At 51.8% G+C, this 15,582-nt stretch overlaps 7 protein-coding genes across 7 annotated transcripts; 3 read left to right on the top strand and 4 right to left on the bottom strand.

The window, feature by feature from the left end:
• Window positions 1-175: 175 nt before the first annotated feature.
• On the bottom strand, window positions 176-798 carry BDV14DRAFT_190945 (uncharacterized protein; the record flags this gene model as incomplete). Its single annotated transcript, XM_073771422.1, has 2 exons — window positions 176-508; window positions 565-798. 2 exons carry the CDS (start codon window positions 796-798, stop codon window positions 176-178), a joined length of 567 nt encoding a protein of 188 aa, XP_073626438.1.
• Window positions 799-1,739: 941 nt separating this feature from the next.
• On the top strand, window positions 1,740-3,199 carry plyC (polysaccharide lyase family 1 protein; the record flags this gene model as incomplete). The annotated part of the gene is made up of 4 exons (XM_073775782.1): window positions 1,740-2,095; window positions 2,146-2,498; window positions 2,559-2,816; window positions 2,889-3,199. The coding sequence occupies 4 exons, from the start codon at window positions 1,740-1,742 to the stop codon at window positions 3,197-3,199; spliced, it is 1,278 nt and encodes a 425-aa protein (XP_073626439.1).
• A 155-nt stretch (window positions 3,200-3,354) lies between these two features.
• BDV14DRAFT_201888 (cupin domain-containing protein) lies at window positions 3,355-3,895 on the bottom strand (the record flags this gene model as incomplete). The annotated part of the gene is made up of 2 exons (XM_073773872.1): window positions 3,355-3,669; window positions 3,740-3,895. 2 exons carry the CDS (start codon window positions 3,893-3,895, stop codon window positions 3,355-3,357), a joined length of 471 nt encoding a protein of 156 aa, XP_073626440.1.
• Window positions 3,896-5,081: 1,186 nt separating this feature from the next.
• BDV14DRAFT_90363 (uncharacterized protein) lies at window positions 5,082-5,475 on the bottom strand. Its single transcript, XM_073777821.1, has one exon. It carries the CDS (start codon window positions 5,386-5,388, stop codon window positions 5,152-5,154), a length of 237 nt encoding a protein of 78 aa, XP_073626441.1. The 5' UTR covers window positions 5,389-5,475; the 3' UTR covers window positions 5,082-5,151.
• Window positions 5,476-6,525: 1,050 nt separating this feature from the next.
• BDV14DRAFT_201889 (uncharacterized protein) lies at window positions 6,526-7,559 on the top strand (the record flags this gene model as incomplete). The annotated part of the gene is made up of 2 exons (XM_073773873.1): window positions 6,526-6,634; window positions 6,685-7,559. The coding sequence occupies 2 exons, from the start codon at window positions 6,526-6,528 to the stop codon at window positions 7,557-7,559; spliced, it is 984 nt and encodes a 327-aa protein (XP_073626442.1).
• Window positions 7,560-7,796: 237 nt separating this feature from the next.
• Window positions 7,797-9,570, bottom strand: BDV14DRAFT_90410 (putative cytochrome P450 monooxygenase). Its single transcript, XM_073777823.1, has 2 exons — window positions 9,046-9,570; window positions 7,797-8,985 (listed from the first exon to the last, which is right to left on the bottom strand). Exons 1-2 carry the CDS (start codon window positions 9,418-9,420, stop codon window positions 8,035-8,037), a joined length of 1,326 nt encoding a protein of 441 aa, XP_073626443.1. The 5' UTR covers window positions 9,421-9,570; the 3' UTR covers window positions 7,797-8,034.
• Window positions 9,571-10,898: 1,328 nt separating this feature from the next.
• On the top strand, window positions 10,899-15,511 carry BDV14DRAFT_190948 (putative 5'-nucleotidase; the record flags this gene model as incomplete). Its single annotated transcript, XM_073771423.1, has 6 exons — window positions 10,899-10,933; window positions 10,990-12,519; window positions 13,325-13,429; window positions 13,489-13,699; window positions 13,758-13,951; window positions 14,008-15,511. 6 exons carry the CDS (start codon window positions 10,899-10,901, stop codon window positions 15,509-15,511), a joined length of 3,579 nt encoding a protein of 1,192 aa, XP_073626444.1.
• Between the last annotated feature and the right edge of the window lie 71 nt (window positions 15,512-15,582).

Below are 15,582 nucleotides of genomic sequence, written 5' to 3' on the forward strand. Positions count from 1 at the left end.
ATAATTCGAGGTTAAGAGTCTATGGAACTTGCGGGCGCGCTGTTTGGGGCAGCTTGACTCCAGCCGCGGCTCCCCAAAGATGACCAACGAGAATATATAAACGCTCTAAACACCTTCACAACAAGGATGACATGTTAATATCCTCCCCGCCTTGCCGCACTCGTTATGACGATGTCTATGTAGCAATTTGGCTCTTCTTCGGCCACTTCCTGAATAAATCACCCACCTGATCAAACGGTGCCGTTAGGAGTCCCACTGCCGTCTCCATGGGCGGCTTATTGGGGGCACCAGGGTGAGCGCGAGAAGGGACAAAGATCTTGGCTCGTGAGAATGCTTTAGAGAGAGCATGGCTATCATGTTCAGAAAGCGCATCCTCAAGCATGACCAGATCCTGTGTCTCCTCTTCCTTCATGTGCACGGTCAGATCGCTCATTAAATCATTGATAGTCGGAAGGAACTGATTGTTTGAGGGATCAAGTTGCTGGAAGCTCTTTAGATGTTCCTTGACCTGGGTATAGTCAGCGTATACTCTCAGATATACCTGATGAAAAGAGTTGGGAATACAGCTTGATGCCCCTCCCGATCCCTCTGCGCCATTTCAATTCCAACATCCTTGACATGTTTCTCAAACGCAGGGTAGACGACAATCTCCTCGCCTACGGAGTGACGAGCAAGCTCCCAGACAAAGAGATTCTGCCACCGGATTTGCTCGTCGCGGTCTGTGGAGTGGACGATGCGGTCGTAGATTGCTTGGATCTCGCGATGGTCTTGCTTGATTGTTTCGCTGATGCAGGCCATATTCTTTCAACTCTTGCACTGCACGACTGTGTCTATTTAAGAGTTCCATTACAAAAGCCCCGAGGGCAAGGACGAAGCCCAGGAGGTCTGATTTATGTGCAACACCTAGATCTGGCCCTCACGTCATGCTGAAATAGGGATGTTCGGATATGGAAGGAGCAACCATGGCTCTTTCCTCGCGAACTATGGTTCCATGATAAAGGAAGGAGCGAGCCTCGCGCCTTCCCGATGTCTTTCACCATTTAGAGATGGCTTCTTGGTAGGTTCTGCTTTACTCGAAGTACCGGGAAACCGCCTGCTTGTTGTGCTCTAAGAGAGTCCGCAAATGCAACTGTTTGTTTGATCAGGAATTCCCGGAGGTATTGCCGATATGCACATTACTCCCTCTTTTCACTTGTCTTACACCAGTTGGGCAGCTTAATTTCTTGCGCTGCAGGCCTTGGGTCTGACTCTTAATGTGGGCTCGGCGGCGACGGCTGTTTTCCATGAGTGCTGCTCCGAACCCCGGGCACGAACAGGGCTGAATAACCACAAACCTGTTCAATATATCCAGCAGCTCCCCTGAATTTGTTCGAAACGGACATATGCCATGACTGCTATTCATAGGTGGAAGTGGAGCATAACCTGTCACTTGTCCAAGCTGGGCACTCTATCCCAAGCGCCGATCTTCTCCGCGTTTCAGGATTTAGCCGCAGCGAGTCAAAAGCCCTGACTCCTTTTCATTTATCTCCCACTGGACGTCTAACCGTCAGCAGTTCGTTGTTTCTGTAGCACTCGGCTGCAGGACTCCGTTCCTTATGGGGTAATGCTCTTCATGTTCTTGCAGGAACGTGGGTGCGTTGTCGCGCATTGATGCTACAATTTATGGAGTCACAATTGTTGGGTATAAGTTGAGCAACCCCCCCCAGACTCTGCAATCAAACGTTTTAGCAGACGTCAAAATGCATTTGCGAAACGCTCTCCTCACTCTCGGCCTGCTCAAGTCAGCAGCGGCGCTGGTCGCCTTCCCTGGCGCTGAGGGTTTCGGCGCCAATGCAGTCGGTGGTCGCGGCGGTGATGTCTACGTTGTAACGAACCTTGAAGACTCAGGAGAGGGATCCCTGCGCGATGCGGTGTCCGAGACCGATCGCACTGTCGTCTTTGCTATTGGTGGTGTCATCAACATCGAAGATAGGATTGTCGTCTCTAAGCGCGTAACAATTCTAGGGCAGACAGCGCCTGGTGACGGAATCACAGTTTATGGTAACGGATGGTCATTTTCCAATGCCGATGATGCTATTGTGCGGTATATCAGAATGTATGCCTCAACTCATCTCCATCTTCGAGAGATTCTACTAACTAGTACAGCCGAATGGGACGCGGCGGCGACAGCGGCAAAGATGGCATCACCATAGCCGAAGGTACAAACATGATCTTCGACCACGTCTCCGTCTCATGGGGCCGCGACGAGACATTCAGTATTAGCGGTACAGCGGAGAATATTACGGTGCAGGACACCATCATCGCTCAGGGCCTGGAGACGCACAGCTGCGGTGGACTCATGCAGACAGACGGCGGCGTCTCTCTCTTCCGAAACCTTTACATCGACAACAAGACGCGTAACCCCAAGGTCAAGGGCGTCAACGAGTTTACAAACAACCTCATCTATAACTGGGGTGGTGGAGGTGGATATATTGCTGGTGATTCAAGCGGGCAGTCCTGTATGTCCCCTTCCTAGGCCAAAATATTCCAATGGAGGATATACTAATATATGGATGCAGACGCAAACATCATTCAAAACTACTTCATCAGCGGTCCCTCGACAAGCGTCACAGCCTTCACCCGCGGTAACGAAAACTTCCACGGCTACGTCGAGAACAACTACTACGACCCAGACCAAGACGGAACCCTGAATGGATCACCCCTTGGCGAAGAATCCTCTTCCTACGGCGGGATGGAAATCGTCACGGAGAAGTACGATTACCCGGCTGTTTCGACACTCCTCTCGCCTGAGGAGGTCGTTAGTTACGTTACTGAGAGTATGCCGAACCCTATCCCTTCTCCTCTCATCGCCCTTGGGAAATAGTTCAGTGAACTAACAATCAAAACAGACGTCGGCGCCTCCCTCGTCCGCGACGCAGTCGACGACTCCCTAATCGCTCAACTCCTCACATACGGAACGGACGGTGCCCTCATCTCCGACGAAGACGACTTCGGCGGCGTCGGAGACATCGGTAGCGGCGAGACGCCCGTTGATACAGATGGCGATGGTATCCCCGATGATGTTGAGGAGCAGCTGGGTACTGATCCCAATGTTGCGGATTCGACAGAACTCGCGGACTCTGGGTACTCCTGGTTGGAGGTTTGGGCGAATTCGTTGGTTGATGAGGGTGTTGTTGCGGGGAATGCGACAAAGTGTTAATGGGAGAGGTGGAATTTGCTGGATCTGGGCGTATATTGTAAATAGCTATATGCCTGTTGTACATATGAGCCTTGTTTCGCCTTTCAAGTTCAAACTCGCGTCTAGTAGTACATACCAAAACCAACCCATCCCTTCACACAAAACCAACATTTAATCTACTCAACCCTAACAATCCCCAGCTTCTCATTCTCCCCCCTCCCCCGCTGGGACCAAAGCGGCGCCTCATCCTCTCCACGCTCCTCCTGCTCATCCCCATCCTCCTTGGTACCATGGACAGTGCGCGGATCATGCTCAGCCGGCGAATAAATCGTCACAACCTCAAGCGGGACGTCACCCGCATTCAAAAACTGATGCTGCGTGCCCGCGGGGACAATCACCACGTCGCCTTGTTGAACGGTTTGTTCTTTTCCTGCGACGATGGCGGTGCCTGTGCCGTGGGTGAAGAGGAGGATTTGGTCGACTGAATGTTTCTGCATTTACTTGTCAACTCTGCCCCATTGTTTCAGACAGACAGAGGGTAGAGACGGAAAGGGCGCATACTTCATCGCCAATCTCGCCGCCCACGGGAACTTCCATCGCCACGAATTGCGAGTATAGACCCGTGTGAATGACCTTTCGGAAGACGCCAAAGGAGCGTGAGGGCGAGAGGATGGAGGGGAGGTACACCATTTCGTTGGGGGGTGGGTTGGAGGTCATTTTGTGGCCGGTGCTTATTTCCTGTGGTTTGTTTTGTCGCTTAGTTGTAGAGGAGTATGCTTTGCTGTTTGTGGCTGTAGCTAATATGGACAAGCTAGTACGTCGTAGACTTAGGCGCTGTGGTGTTCTGGGTAGGATAGGAGATCCAAGCACATTTTTCGAAAGCTTAAATAGCGCGGGCCTGTCCATGACTGAAGGATTGATTTGCGATCTTGTCAAGTCTGGCCATGGTTCTGAATGGGGTTCTTATGGTGATGACTGAGCTTGGTCGTCATGGTGGTTGTTGGATCGCGATTGCGCGAGGTGTGACGTCGATAGCCAATCAATGATATACGCATTCGGACAATGGAGTTACTGAATTTTGTGGAAGACTGAGTAATCCAACGTCCGATCTGGTCTGTGTGTATCATATGTTGAAGCTAGACTCGTCGGGGTGATGTTTGTAAGCTGGACTGAGTAATCAGCTTGGTCTGGACAGCCTAAATAGCTTCACGACGATCGATATCTTGGAGTGGCGCGACCACGTCCGATCTCGGATTTTCATTCCCTATACTTCAGTTGCTTCATTTCATCGGAAGTCTAGGCTTTCTTGGATTTCTTGGATCGAAGATCAGCAATGCAGTGAGCCCGTATTTGCAGACGCGTTGAAGGTCCTAGCGGCGCCTACTCTATAGACTTGACACGGTAGTCGCAGCTGCGTCGGACTACTCGGTGCATTTCCTCGAATCAATGGGGGCCCCGCTTGACTTTCCATTTTGCCAGAACCTAATCCATTTGGTAGCCCTTACTCGCTAGTGTTATACTGACTTGCCCTCAATGAATGTTGGCTCGGCATATTTTGTCCACGGCCGACCAATACCAACAGCAGGGTCGTGCAGCACCTGCTAGTGCATACGAGAAGATGCGACAGTTATATGGCACCACATTTGATAAAGCGAGTCCCCGATTCTTTAATGTTCGTCTAGGCGAGGAATCCCCAGCATCGACGATATCCGGCACATCCGAAACGGTGGGGCTGGTGGGGAGCCACGAGCCCCGGATTGTATACTTGTCAATCGAGGTTATTTTGAACCTCTGTTTGGGGCTCCCCCAGGGACACTGTTCCAAGACTCCGTGAATCTAGCCTTGTCTTAAATTGTACGACCTGCCTCACTCGGCGGAGCATTGTCATCCGAGGCGAGGGAGCTTTGTTTGAACTGCGGCCAGGATGTCGCTGGTCCACCAATAGCCTCAGCGCCATGAGTCTAGCGTTGCTCTCAATACAGAAAGCGTTGCATCAGGCTATAATGAATCTTCTGCAGGATTAATTGCATCATAACGCAGATGGCGTTCAGCAGGAGGCCAGACTGCTGCCAATGAGCACTGAATAGCCAAGCTAGACAAGAAGCGAGGCGTTTCGGGGGTACAAGTTGCCAAATTTGAAGCGGTGGTTTTGAGATGCTGTATGCGCAACGGTGATCAGATCGCAACAGTGGGGTTGCTGAATGCCACATCGCACGGCTCACGGCTGCCTAGGGAGTGGGTACTCCATTGCACTAGATTTACCTTAAACAACAATAGGAGACATGGCAGAGGGGGTTCCGGATCCGAGGAGCCTTGCATTGGCGTATTCCACTTGCTGTTATATCGAATCCTCCATCAGCGAAATGACGTCGTCTGACATGGAGGCGCGGCGCCACCAATCACCCAAGAGCAGCCCCAGTGTCTTATCCTGTGTTTAACCGAGTTGGTGATGGGGTATCTTGGCTTCCGACTTGCTCCCCAATGTGAGCCGTGTAGTGGGATGGCAATAGGATGCTCGTATACCGTCAAGGGGGTGTTAGCCGCATCTTCCTTCGCGCGGTCTTATCTGGGGTGGCTTGGAGTCGTCATGGCGTCTGTAGGTGGCTGGATGAAAAAGAAGCCAGTATTAACCACCGAAAGTCAATTGAGCGGGGAAGGGCAACTATTGGTCACCCTGGCTATGCAGTGAAGCTCCGGGAATGGGAGAAGAGGAAAGGAGAGGGGATGGGATGATGGACTGCCGGGGATGGCGCGGCACGGGCCAACCGGTCGTTCTTAGCACCAGGGACTGTTCTCTCACTTCTTCAGCTCTCTCTCTACTTTACCTTCTTGTCCACCTCTCTCTATTCTATTGATTCAGATATCTATGCTATCTCCTCTACAAACCCACAACTCCACACCTGTCAATCCCCCAGGTTCTCTCCAGATTTACATCTCTCGCCCCTCCCCCGCGCTGTCTCGCCGATCGAGGTCCACTGGACGAAGCAACTACAGCCAACAACACATGAAGAGTGGATCTTATCAACCAACAATGTCCCTCGAGCCAGGCCCAGGAGCACTGCCTAGCTCCTGCAGCTAATGTCGCTCATTCTCGCCCATGCAGGCTCCACTCCTACTTCGTCCCGAGGGTCAGCAAAGTCTCATTCAACTTTGTCTAGCTGGTTAGCCCACTTCGTCCGTTTCAGAAGGAGTGGCGAGGAGCTGAAGTCTACAATGAGCGGAAGGATGGTATAAAGACGCTGAGTAGATCCCCTGGGGTGGTGGGGTTCTTATCTTCTGCGTTCCACTCGTCTCTATACTCTCTACCCACAACTTCTTTTCTCAATCGACTTTCTTCTATCCTCAAGATGATCGCAAAGACAGAGCCCAATGGCATTGCCAACGGACGCTCTGAAGGCCAGTACCAGCCTCAGATCTTCAAAGACTCTCTAGAAGAGAAAGTCATCCTCGTCGTGGGTACGTCCTCTGCCTCCATTACTCTCATGCCTCCATATTAACTTCATCAGGCGGAGCAAACGGAATCGGCGCTAGTCTCGTTCAGCTCCTCTGCTCAAACGGCGCATATGTAACAATTGGTGACATCGACTGTGCCCGCGGCGAGCAAATGGCCCGGAAATGCATCCAGCTATGGCCTGTCTACTCGGACCCAGCCCTCCCACCTAAGCCACCGCGCGCCGTCTTCAAAAAGACAGACGTAACAGACTACCAAGCCGTGCTTGATCTCTTTGACCAGACTTTCAAGAAATATAATCGTATCGACCACGTTGTCGTTACGGCCGGCAACACCGAGACAACTGAGACATGGTTCGACCACACTTTGAACCTCACTCAAGTCCGCAAGACGCCGTCTAGCAAGGACATCGACGTTAACCTCCTCGGAACACTATATGTCACCCGCATCGCAAGCGTCTACCTCCGGCACAACCGCGGCCCAGGCGTCGACCGCTCTATCCTCCTATTCTCCTGCGCCGCAGGGTTCAAAGAGACACCTGTTGTCTCAGTTTATCAAGCCGCCAAGCACGGCGTGCAAGGCCTCATGCGCTCCCTCCGAGCGAACCTCAACTCTCCCTACCGCCACAGCATCCGTATCAACACAATCTGCCCCTGGATGACGCAGACACAGAACCCCTTCCCCAAGACCCTTGAGGACCGATGGACAAAGGAGGGTCTGCCACTGAGCACGCCAGACGATGTAGCAAAGGTCTCGGCGGGTGTCATCTGTGATGATTCGCTGCATGGGCGATCAATGTACGTTGCTGGTACGCGGGCCTGGGAAATTGAGGAGAACATCGACCGATTGGAGAGCCAGTGGCTTGGTGAAGAACCGAGTCAGACGCTGGCGCAGGGACAGAAGGTTCTGAAGGAGGTTTTCGCTGCTTAAGCTGCGCGGTTCTTATGACAGGCTGGCCTACATAGACCGCGCTTTACAATTCTTTGATATCCACCCTCCTTTATGTTTCTACGTTTTCTTTGGTTTCTTGGGGTGTCTGTATGTTTTACCGTCTCGTCATCTGATAAATAAGGCTCTTTAGAGATATACTTCTGGATCGAAATAATTTCGCTAACTTATCTCGCTCTTGAGCCATCACGCCACAGCATTGGGAATTAGGATTAGGCGCCCACAATGTGTAACTGAAAGAGACTTGTGAAGCCCAGTCTTGTAGGGATTGTGCTTCGATTATCTTGAAGTGATACAGGCCTCGAGAGCGGGGGCTTAACGGCGCGAGAGTTTGGTCATCCATACGCAAATTTAGACGCTCAATAGGACGATCACCCAAGTTGTGCATTTTGATGCTGATAGCACGTTAAAGTTTATGATGGCCTTGTCCTTGATATCCTTTTTCTTTATATTTTAATCAAGACACGTCATCAAACTCTCTCAGCAAGACAACCGTAATCTTCTTCACTTGTCTCCATGCAGCTTCAACCTTCGGATGGTCTTCCACAGATGCAGACAACGGCAACAGCGACTCCCACATAAGTTCCTGTCGGTTTTTATACGCATTGAGCCACCGCGACGGCCGGAATACATCAGTTTTGTTTCCAAAAATAGCCTCGTCTCGTAAAACGACATGAGGATGCCACGACACCACCGTCCCGCGGGGTATAATCATGGGCCTGGAATGAGGGCAGGCAGATATTTCAGCTTCGGCGTCAAGCCGAATTTCCTGTCCTCCACCACGAAGTATGTGGAGTCTCAGTGTCTCGTCCAGCACGGCATCGAGATAGGTAACACCTATAAGATTGCTTGCGACAGGAATCTCGCTCCTGCCCCAGAACGGGGAAATGCTATTGATTTCGCAACGAAGTCTGTGCATGACTCTGGGGCCCGCAAGGAGGTGGTGAAACACAGAGAGAAGTGTGCTCCGCAGAGCCTTGAGACTGGCGTTTATCGTCGGATTGAGCGACTCGAGATGAGAATCATGTAGACACTCGTCGTTTGCAGATGGTAGATTGTCTGGTGGCATTGGTGCTGCCGCTGCTCTTCCGCCCGCGAGGCCATAGCATAAGAGCCGATCGCGCTTGAGAGTTGAGACAGGGCCTCGAAGAAGAAAGTCTTCAATCGTCGTGAAGAATGAGGAATTGGGCTCATTCCGGGTTTGCGAGTCGAGTTCAGTCACTGATGTCGATGAGCGAGAACCATTGTAAAATTGATTCGTAAGTTCAGCAGCAAGTATTTCCAACGACATAGTTAAGTCGACAGTCTTATGACTCCGAATTCTTCGCATCTGATCGCGAATCGCTTCGTCCGTGATTTGTTCGAATCGCGAGACATCTTGTTCATCGGGCCGGTGTTGTCGGCTTGCCTTAAGTCCAGCCAAGTCAATGAAATCCCACTCGTTTACGCCAATTGGGGGGAAGTTTACCTCAGTTGTCACTTGCGCTTGATATAGTTGCTTAATATGTCTAGGATCGCTCAAGCTGACAATCCTCGGGGCCAGGCGCACAATAGCACCATACTTCTGATGGAGTTCAGCCAGACGTCGAGTATATCCCGACGACCGTTGCACTTTCGACCACCAAGCACCCGAGATGGCAGCGAGTGTCGGTCCCGGTATATTCTTTAGGCGGGAGTAATTATAGAGCAGGTGGAGCAAAACGACGGTCCCTAAGGCGAACCCCAGCGCTGCGCACGCGACCATGGCCAAGGGAGTTTTTGTCGGAACGGGAGCCCATTCCTGGGTGGATGCAAGCTCATACAATGCACATTCGGCTCGGCTTTCATTAATGTCAAGTGGCATGACAGCAATGGTTCGAGGAAAGCTGGGGTTGATGCGCGCCCCTGTTTAGTACGTAGTATGGGAAGCCGGCCGCGATATCCCGATTCGGGGACCCGGGGAGACCCGAGATAAGATCAATTGATTGTAGTTGGAGACTGCACAGAACAAAATCAATGCTCTCTTAAGAGTTCAATTCCAGGCACCAGGGTACTTATACTCCATGTCATGGTGTTGTCAACCTCATCTGACCGTGCCACCGCATGTTTCTGCAGTATGCATGCCCAGGTGCCCCCAAGCTCCAATGCCGTTGAGGGTTGCGCATGAATACCCGGCCTCATCGCTGCACTGATATTTGATTAGCGAGCGAATATGCATAGCGACTTGGAGTCAGGCCGAAATGAAATTCTCAATCGGTTTCCAATCATGTTCTTGCCGAGTGCGTTCCGTCTCCAAGGTCATCTTTCTTTCCAGGTTTGTCCGCAAAACTGGGAAATATGTATCTTGGACATCGGTATTAGCAAGCATGGAAAGCACGTTGAAACAGCACCTCCTGGCAGCCCCAAAGCAACAGTGATACCGGCTCGTCAGTACTTACTAGACACTGGACAAGGCAAAGGACTACTTCGAACGAAGTGCTAGAATACAGTGTTTACAGACCGGTGAGGAAGGCGCCAGTGCGGCCACCGCTCCTGCCATCAACATGGGCCTTTTAACAAGGGCGTCTATAATCGCATTGCAACACATTTTCCTGTCTAGGATTCGGTCTCGGGGCTGCCAAATTATGCTGGTTATCTATTATATCACTCCCAATACCAAGACCTGACTAAGAACGAATGGTGACCTCAGTTAGTTATCCCGGATTTAACGAGATCCCTGCCTCAGGCTGCAAAAATGGCTAGTTCATGTTTCGACCAATAAGAACGGTTATTCCCAGGTAGAGACCATGATCATTGACTCGTAACTTACTATATCTTGAACAGAATGACATCTGCAGCAACTGATCTATATTAAGCTCAGACTACTCCGTACAATAATACCTGCAGCAACCTAATAGTCGGAGAAATTCCTGCGTGACAGGTGACAGGTGGCTGACATAAGCACCATCACATGCTTAACCCCGCCAAGAGCGAGGATAATTCTTTGTTGTCGCGAATGCTAAATTCTTAAAAGTCTCCCATGAGAGGTCCGGGAATTGTTGCAGAGTTGAAGACGGCCTGACTCACAGACCATGCAGGTAGCCGACCAGTCATCATGCCACTTTTCTGCTCTTGTTCCCGCTGATTCGTGTGATGTAGGCCTCGTGTCTCCGTGCCTGCGCGTCTAGCCTGAGGATGCTTTGACAGTCCCGAACCCCGCCTACAGCATCAGTCACCAGTCACATTATTTCTGGCTTTCTGCTTTGTTGCAGCTTCTGATCCTTCCTTCTGCTGATCTCTGTCTCTACCGGTCGATCTCCATACTGACTTGACTTATTCCTTCTGCTCCTTCGCAACGCGATCATGGGCAAACCTCCGGCCGCCATATTCATCGTCCGGTATAGAACCTTTTTCCCCTCTCGTTCGTTCAGTTGACTCATATATTCATTAATAGGCATGGTGCGCGTCTCGATGCTGCGAATAAAGAATGGCATCTTACATCCCCGACCCCCTACGATCCCCCTCTGTCGTACGGCGGCTGGCTCCAGTCGCGCTCGCTTGGGGCGCGGATAATCAACGAGGTACGGTCGTTAGGGGAGCAGCTCGATAGCCACGCGCAAGAAAACCAAGGCTCGAAAACAACTGCCCAGCTTCGACAGCGAAACAAGAAACGGAGAATCATTATCCATACCTCCCCCTTCCTTCGCTGTGTGCAGACAGCCATCGCCATTAGTTCCGGAATCAATCAGAACCACCTTGACATCGAATCGCTTCATCAATCACGAGCTTCCGCGTCTCTACACTCCAATGGCGCAAATCATACATCTGATATTACAGGTCCTGCGTCCAAAAATCCAGAGAGTAACACTCGATGCCTTCTTCGCGTGGACGCCTGCTTCGGCGAATGGCTCAACCCCGAATACTTCGAGAGCATTATTCCTCCTCCAAAGTCCGAACGAATGGTCGCAACTGCAAAGACGGAATTACTCCGCCGAGATGATAGCGTCATCCCAATAGCAGACAGACAATCTACACCGCTCGTTGGCCACTTTCCCGGTGGTTGGAGCAGGTTAGATTCCACACAGGAAGAAGATGAATCAAAGCATGAAGAACCGGAACCTAAGACCGACCCGACCGTAACCACCGCTAATGGCTCAGCCAACGGGTCAGGACAACGGAACCGTGCTAGTAGTTATGATCCTTACAGAGCGACCGACGGTCCATGGGGCCGAAGAACACTGACAATCAATACGAATCTCACTCCGGTCGGCAACGCGTATGCGCCGCCTATTCCTAGCTATGCGATATCACCTTCAAATCCTATCCCCGACGGTTACGTCACCCATGCGCGTGAGGCTTGTGTCGTGGTGGACTATCAATGGGACAGCATGCGCGAGCCTCAGAACTGGGGCAACGGGGGCGAATATGGCGATGAATGGAGCACTATGCTTACTCGCTTCAGTAACAGCATAGGAAATATCATTTCGTGGTATCAGGACGATGATGCACCGACAGTCCCAGCTCACCGCCGGACACGCTCTCAGCTACAATTCCTGGGGCAGGATGAAGCGGACGACTCAAGTCTTGATACTATTCTGATTGTTGTCACTCATGGCGCGGGCTGCAATGCGTTGATCGGTGCGCTTTCCGGAGAGCCCGCGCTTGTGAATGTCGCTACAGCCTCTCTCACTCTCGCCGTTCGTAGGGATTGTTTGGAGGAGAAGTCACCTAACGGTGACTCCGCGAAGAACTATGCTTTACCCAACAAGGCCGGGCTTGAAGACTACAGACTAGTCGAGATAGCGTCAACGGACCATCTGCGACCCGGAACAAGTCCGGCTACGTCTCTGCGATCTCCCACTATTCGCTCTCCTACAGTGAGCGGGTTTCCCTCTCCATCTATCCCCACATACCGACACCGTTCGACAATCTCCTCGGGTCCTGTTCTTCTTAGACCATCACTGAAGCCAGGCATGAGTTTACAGTCACTATCAAGTCCGCGATCCGCGTCAGGTCTCTGGAACTCTTTCTCAAGTGAAAGTCGCGAGGCAGACGATCTTGTTCCCAATTTTGGTACACCACTTTCTGCTTCGACTTCTCTTCCGGGGACAGACGAGGCTACTGTCACCTCGCCAACGAACCCCGGGGAGCCGGCGTCAGCAGGGCAGATACTACAGCGAACGCCATCTCAACGCGGTCTTTGGCGAAGCGCGCCACTCAACAAAGAGAGACCGGCACATTCGAGTCGACGCTGGACCGTAGCCGAGCGGCCGCTATGATCCTGTTCGAAACCCTATCTTTACCATTGCATTGCTCTTACTCCGTACTTTTGCCTAGCGTGGCGTTCATGTGGCTCACGATATTTATGCATTATGAATGAAACGACTTGGATTTTCGGTGCATCGAGTTGACAGGGATGTCCTCGACTTCTGGCTCAGTTTCTTATTCTCTCAGCTCAAGCTGTACCACAGCGGCCTCCAATGATATGAACTCTTCGCTTCTCCAGTTCTTCACGGGCCTCTGGGCTTACTGCTTGGACAATAACCTTCTCCACTAAATCTCGTAGTTAGGTCGATCAACCGATCACTCCGCAATCCAGAGCATCTGATTGGTGGTAGGCTGGGATCATGCCTTAGGCAACCGCCCGGCCAGGTGTCCCGCAGCTGACCCTGCCCAAACAATGCGCCATGCTCCCTTTCAGCTCTCCTCTTCTCCCACACCTCTCTTTCCTCCTCAAGTTCTTCAATTCCTCCAGCAACATACCCCCCTTTGCATATATCTTTATCCAGCATGTCCTCCAGCGATACCGATGGCTTATCCATAACCTACTCCTCCGAAAGAACGGGCAGCCCCGATCTCCGCCTTATCCACTACAATGACGTTTATCACGTAGAGTATGCCATTGCGTCCCTCTCAAGCAGATTTCACTTTCATACTGACATTTAATCTCAAGAGCAGGTTCCGCTGAGCCAGCAGGCGGTGCGCCGCGCTTCCAAACCGTCATCAACCACTACCGATCGCATCCGAGCTTCGAGGGACAGCCTGCCCCTCTCACCTTCTTTTCCGGCGATGCATTCAATCCGAGTCTCGAAAGCACTGTTACAAAGGGGAGGCACATGGTACCGTTTCTCAATAAAGCAGGGACAGATGTTGCTTGCGTAGGGGTACGTTCGATACTATACAATTTTCTCGGAAGTGTTTGTTGACACTGTTTTGCGATAGAACCACGACCTCGACTTCGGTGTCGCGCAATTCAGACATTTGCGCGATCAATGTCAATTCCCTTGGCTGCTGGCGAATGTCCTGGATCCGGCGCTAGGACAGGACGTCCCAATTGCGAATTGCGAGAAGACTTGCATGCTTACATCCTCGAATGGGATTAAGATTGGAGTGATTGGTCTGGGTGAACGTGAATGGTACGCGCAGTGTCTCACTATATGCTGTACTTGAAGCTGACTCTGTATTCTTTCAGGCTAGGAACAATCAACTCCCTCCCCCCAGACCTCATCTACAAGTCCGCGTCGAAGACTGCGATCGAACTTGTCCCCAAGCTGCGCGAGCAGGGGGCAGAGATTATTGTTGCCGTCACCCACCAACGCGAGCCAAATGACTACAAACTTGCTGAGAACGTTCCTCATGGAATGATTGACATCATTCTAGGAGGACATGACCACTTCTACGGTCATGCATTCCTCAACGGCATTCACGTGCTGCGGTCAGGTACAGACTTCAAACAATTGAGCTACATTGAAGCATTCCGCAAAGCAGACGGCCGGGGTTGGGACTTCAACATCATCCGACGAGACCTAGTCCGATCCATTCCTGAGGACCCTTCGAGCACAGCGCTGGTCGCCAAGCTTACATCGAGTCTCAAAACCAAGCTAGACAAACCTATCGGCTACACAGTCCGCCCACTAGATGGACGCTTCTCAACTGTACGCGCCGGCGAATCCAACCTCGGAAACTTCGCCTGCGACCTCATGCGCTTCTACTACAAAGCCGACTGCGCCATGATGGCCGGCGGCACCATCCGCGGCGACCAGATCTACCCACCAGGCGTCCTCCGCCTTCGCGACATCCTAAACTGCTTCCCTTTCGAAGACCCCGTCGTCCTCCTCCGGCTCAAGGGTAAAGCCCTCTTCGACGCTCTCGAAAATGGCGTCAGCCAGCTCCCAGCTCTAGAAGGTCGCTTCACTCAAGTCTCAAATATAGAATTCAGCTTCAACCCCTCCGCGCCGCCGGGGTCACGCATAAACTGGGCGAAAGTAGGCGGAGAGCCATTCAACTATGAGAAATCTTATACCCTCGCAACGAGAGGGTACATGGCTCGCGGAAAGGACGGCTTTACCTCCCTCCTCGTGCAATCGGAAGGAGGCGAGGTGGAGGAACTCGTCGACGAAGAATCCGGAACACTCATTTCCACTCTATTGCGACAATACTTCCTCTCTCTAAAGGTAATGGGCAAATGGCAACACCTCGGCAAATCAATGACGCGCCACTGGGAAACCGTGCAGGCGAACATGCGCGTAAACGGCTTCCTTAAACCACCTTCTGCCCTTCCCTCACCAGCCGCTGAAAAAGTACCTAGCGCGCTCCAGCGTCCGCCTCTGCACAGAAAACAACACTATGTATACGGCCGCTTCGTGGAGGCCCAAGCAGCCATCGATGCAGGCATCGAACCAGAACTCGAAGCTGATGTCTCCGACAGCGTAGACTCCGACTCCGACTCAGATCCCGATATCCTTGTTTCTCCCCGCCCGATTACGAACTACGTTACGTTGCCCGCGAAGTCGACTGAGGATGAAGAGAAACGCTTGAGATTGGCCCGGTGGGCGACAAGGCGTTGGATGAGGAAGGCCAAGTTGCAGAGTAAGATGGATGAGGACGGTGCTGATGGGGAGGGGTTCGCCCCGTCTTGGACGCCGGGTATTGCCCCGAGGTTGGAGGGGAGGATTGTTATTGAAACGAATGCGTGATCGATATACTGGATTGATATGGGTGTTGGATACGAATTATAAAGGTACGACTCGGTCTTTGATTTGGTTAC

The sequence above is a fragment of the Aspergillus stella-maris genome (genome assembly GCF_047715825.1).
Source record: "Aspergillus stella-maris strain CBS 113639 unplaced genomic scaffold BDV14scaffold_41, whole genome shotgun sequence".
In the NCBI taxonomy this organism is placed as follows: domain Eukaryota; kingdom Fungi; phylum Ascomycota; class Eurotiomycetes; order Eurotiales; family Aspergillaceae; genus Aspergillus; species Aspergillus stella-maris.

Coding starts and splice junctions, on each gene's coding strand:
- BDV14DRAFT_90363 (XM_073777821.1), bottom strand. CDS start 5,388: ATGTGGCATTCAGCAACCCCACTGTTGCGATCTGATCACCGTTGCGCA.
- BDV14DRAFT_90410 (XM_073777823.1), bottom strand. CDS start 9,420: ATGCCACTTGACATTAATGAAAGCCGAGCCGAATGTGCATTGTATGAG. Junction 8,986..9,045: donor AAGCGCAAGTGACAACTGAG/GTAAACTTCCCC, acceptor GCTGGACTTAAG/GCAAGCCGACAACACCGGCC.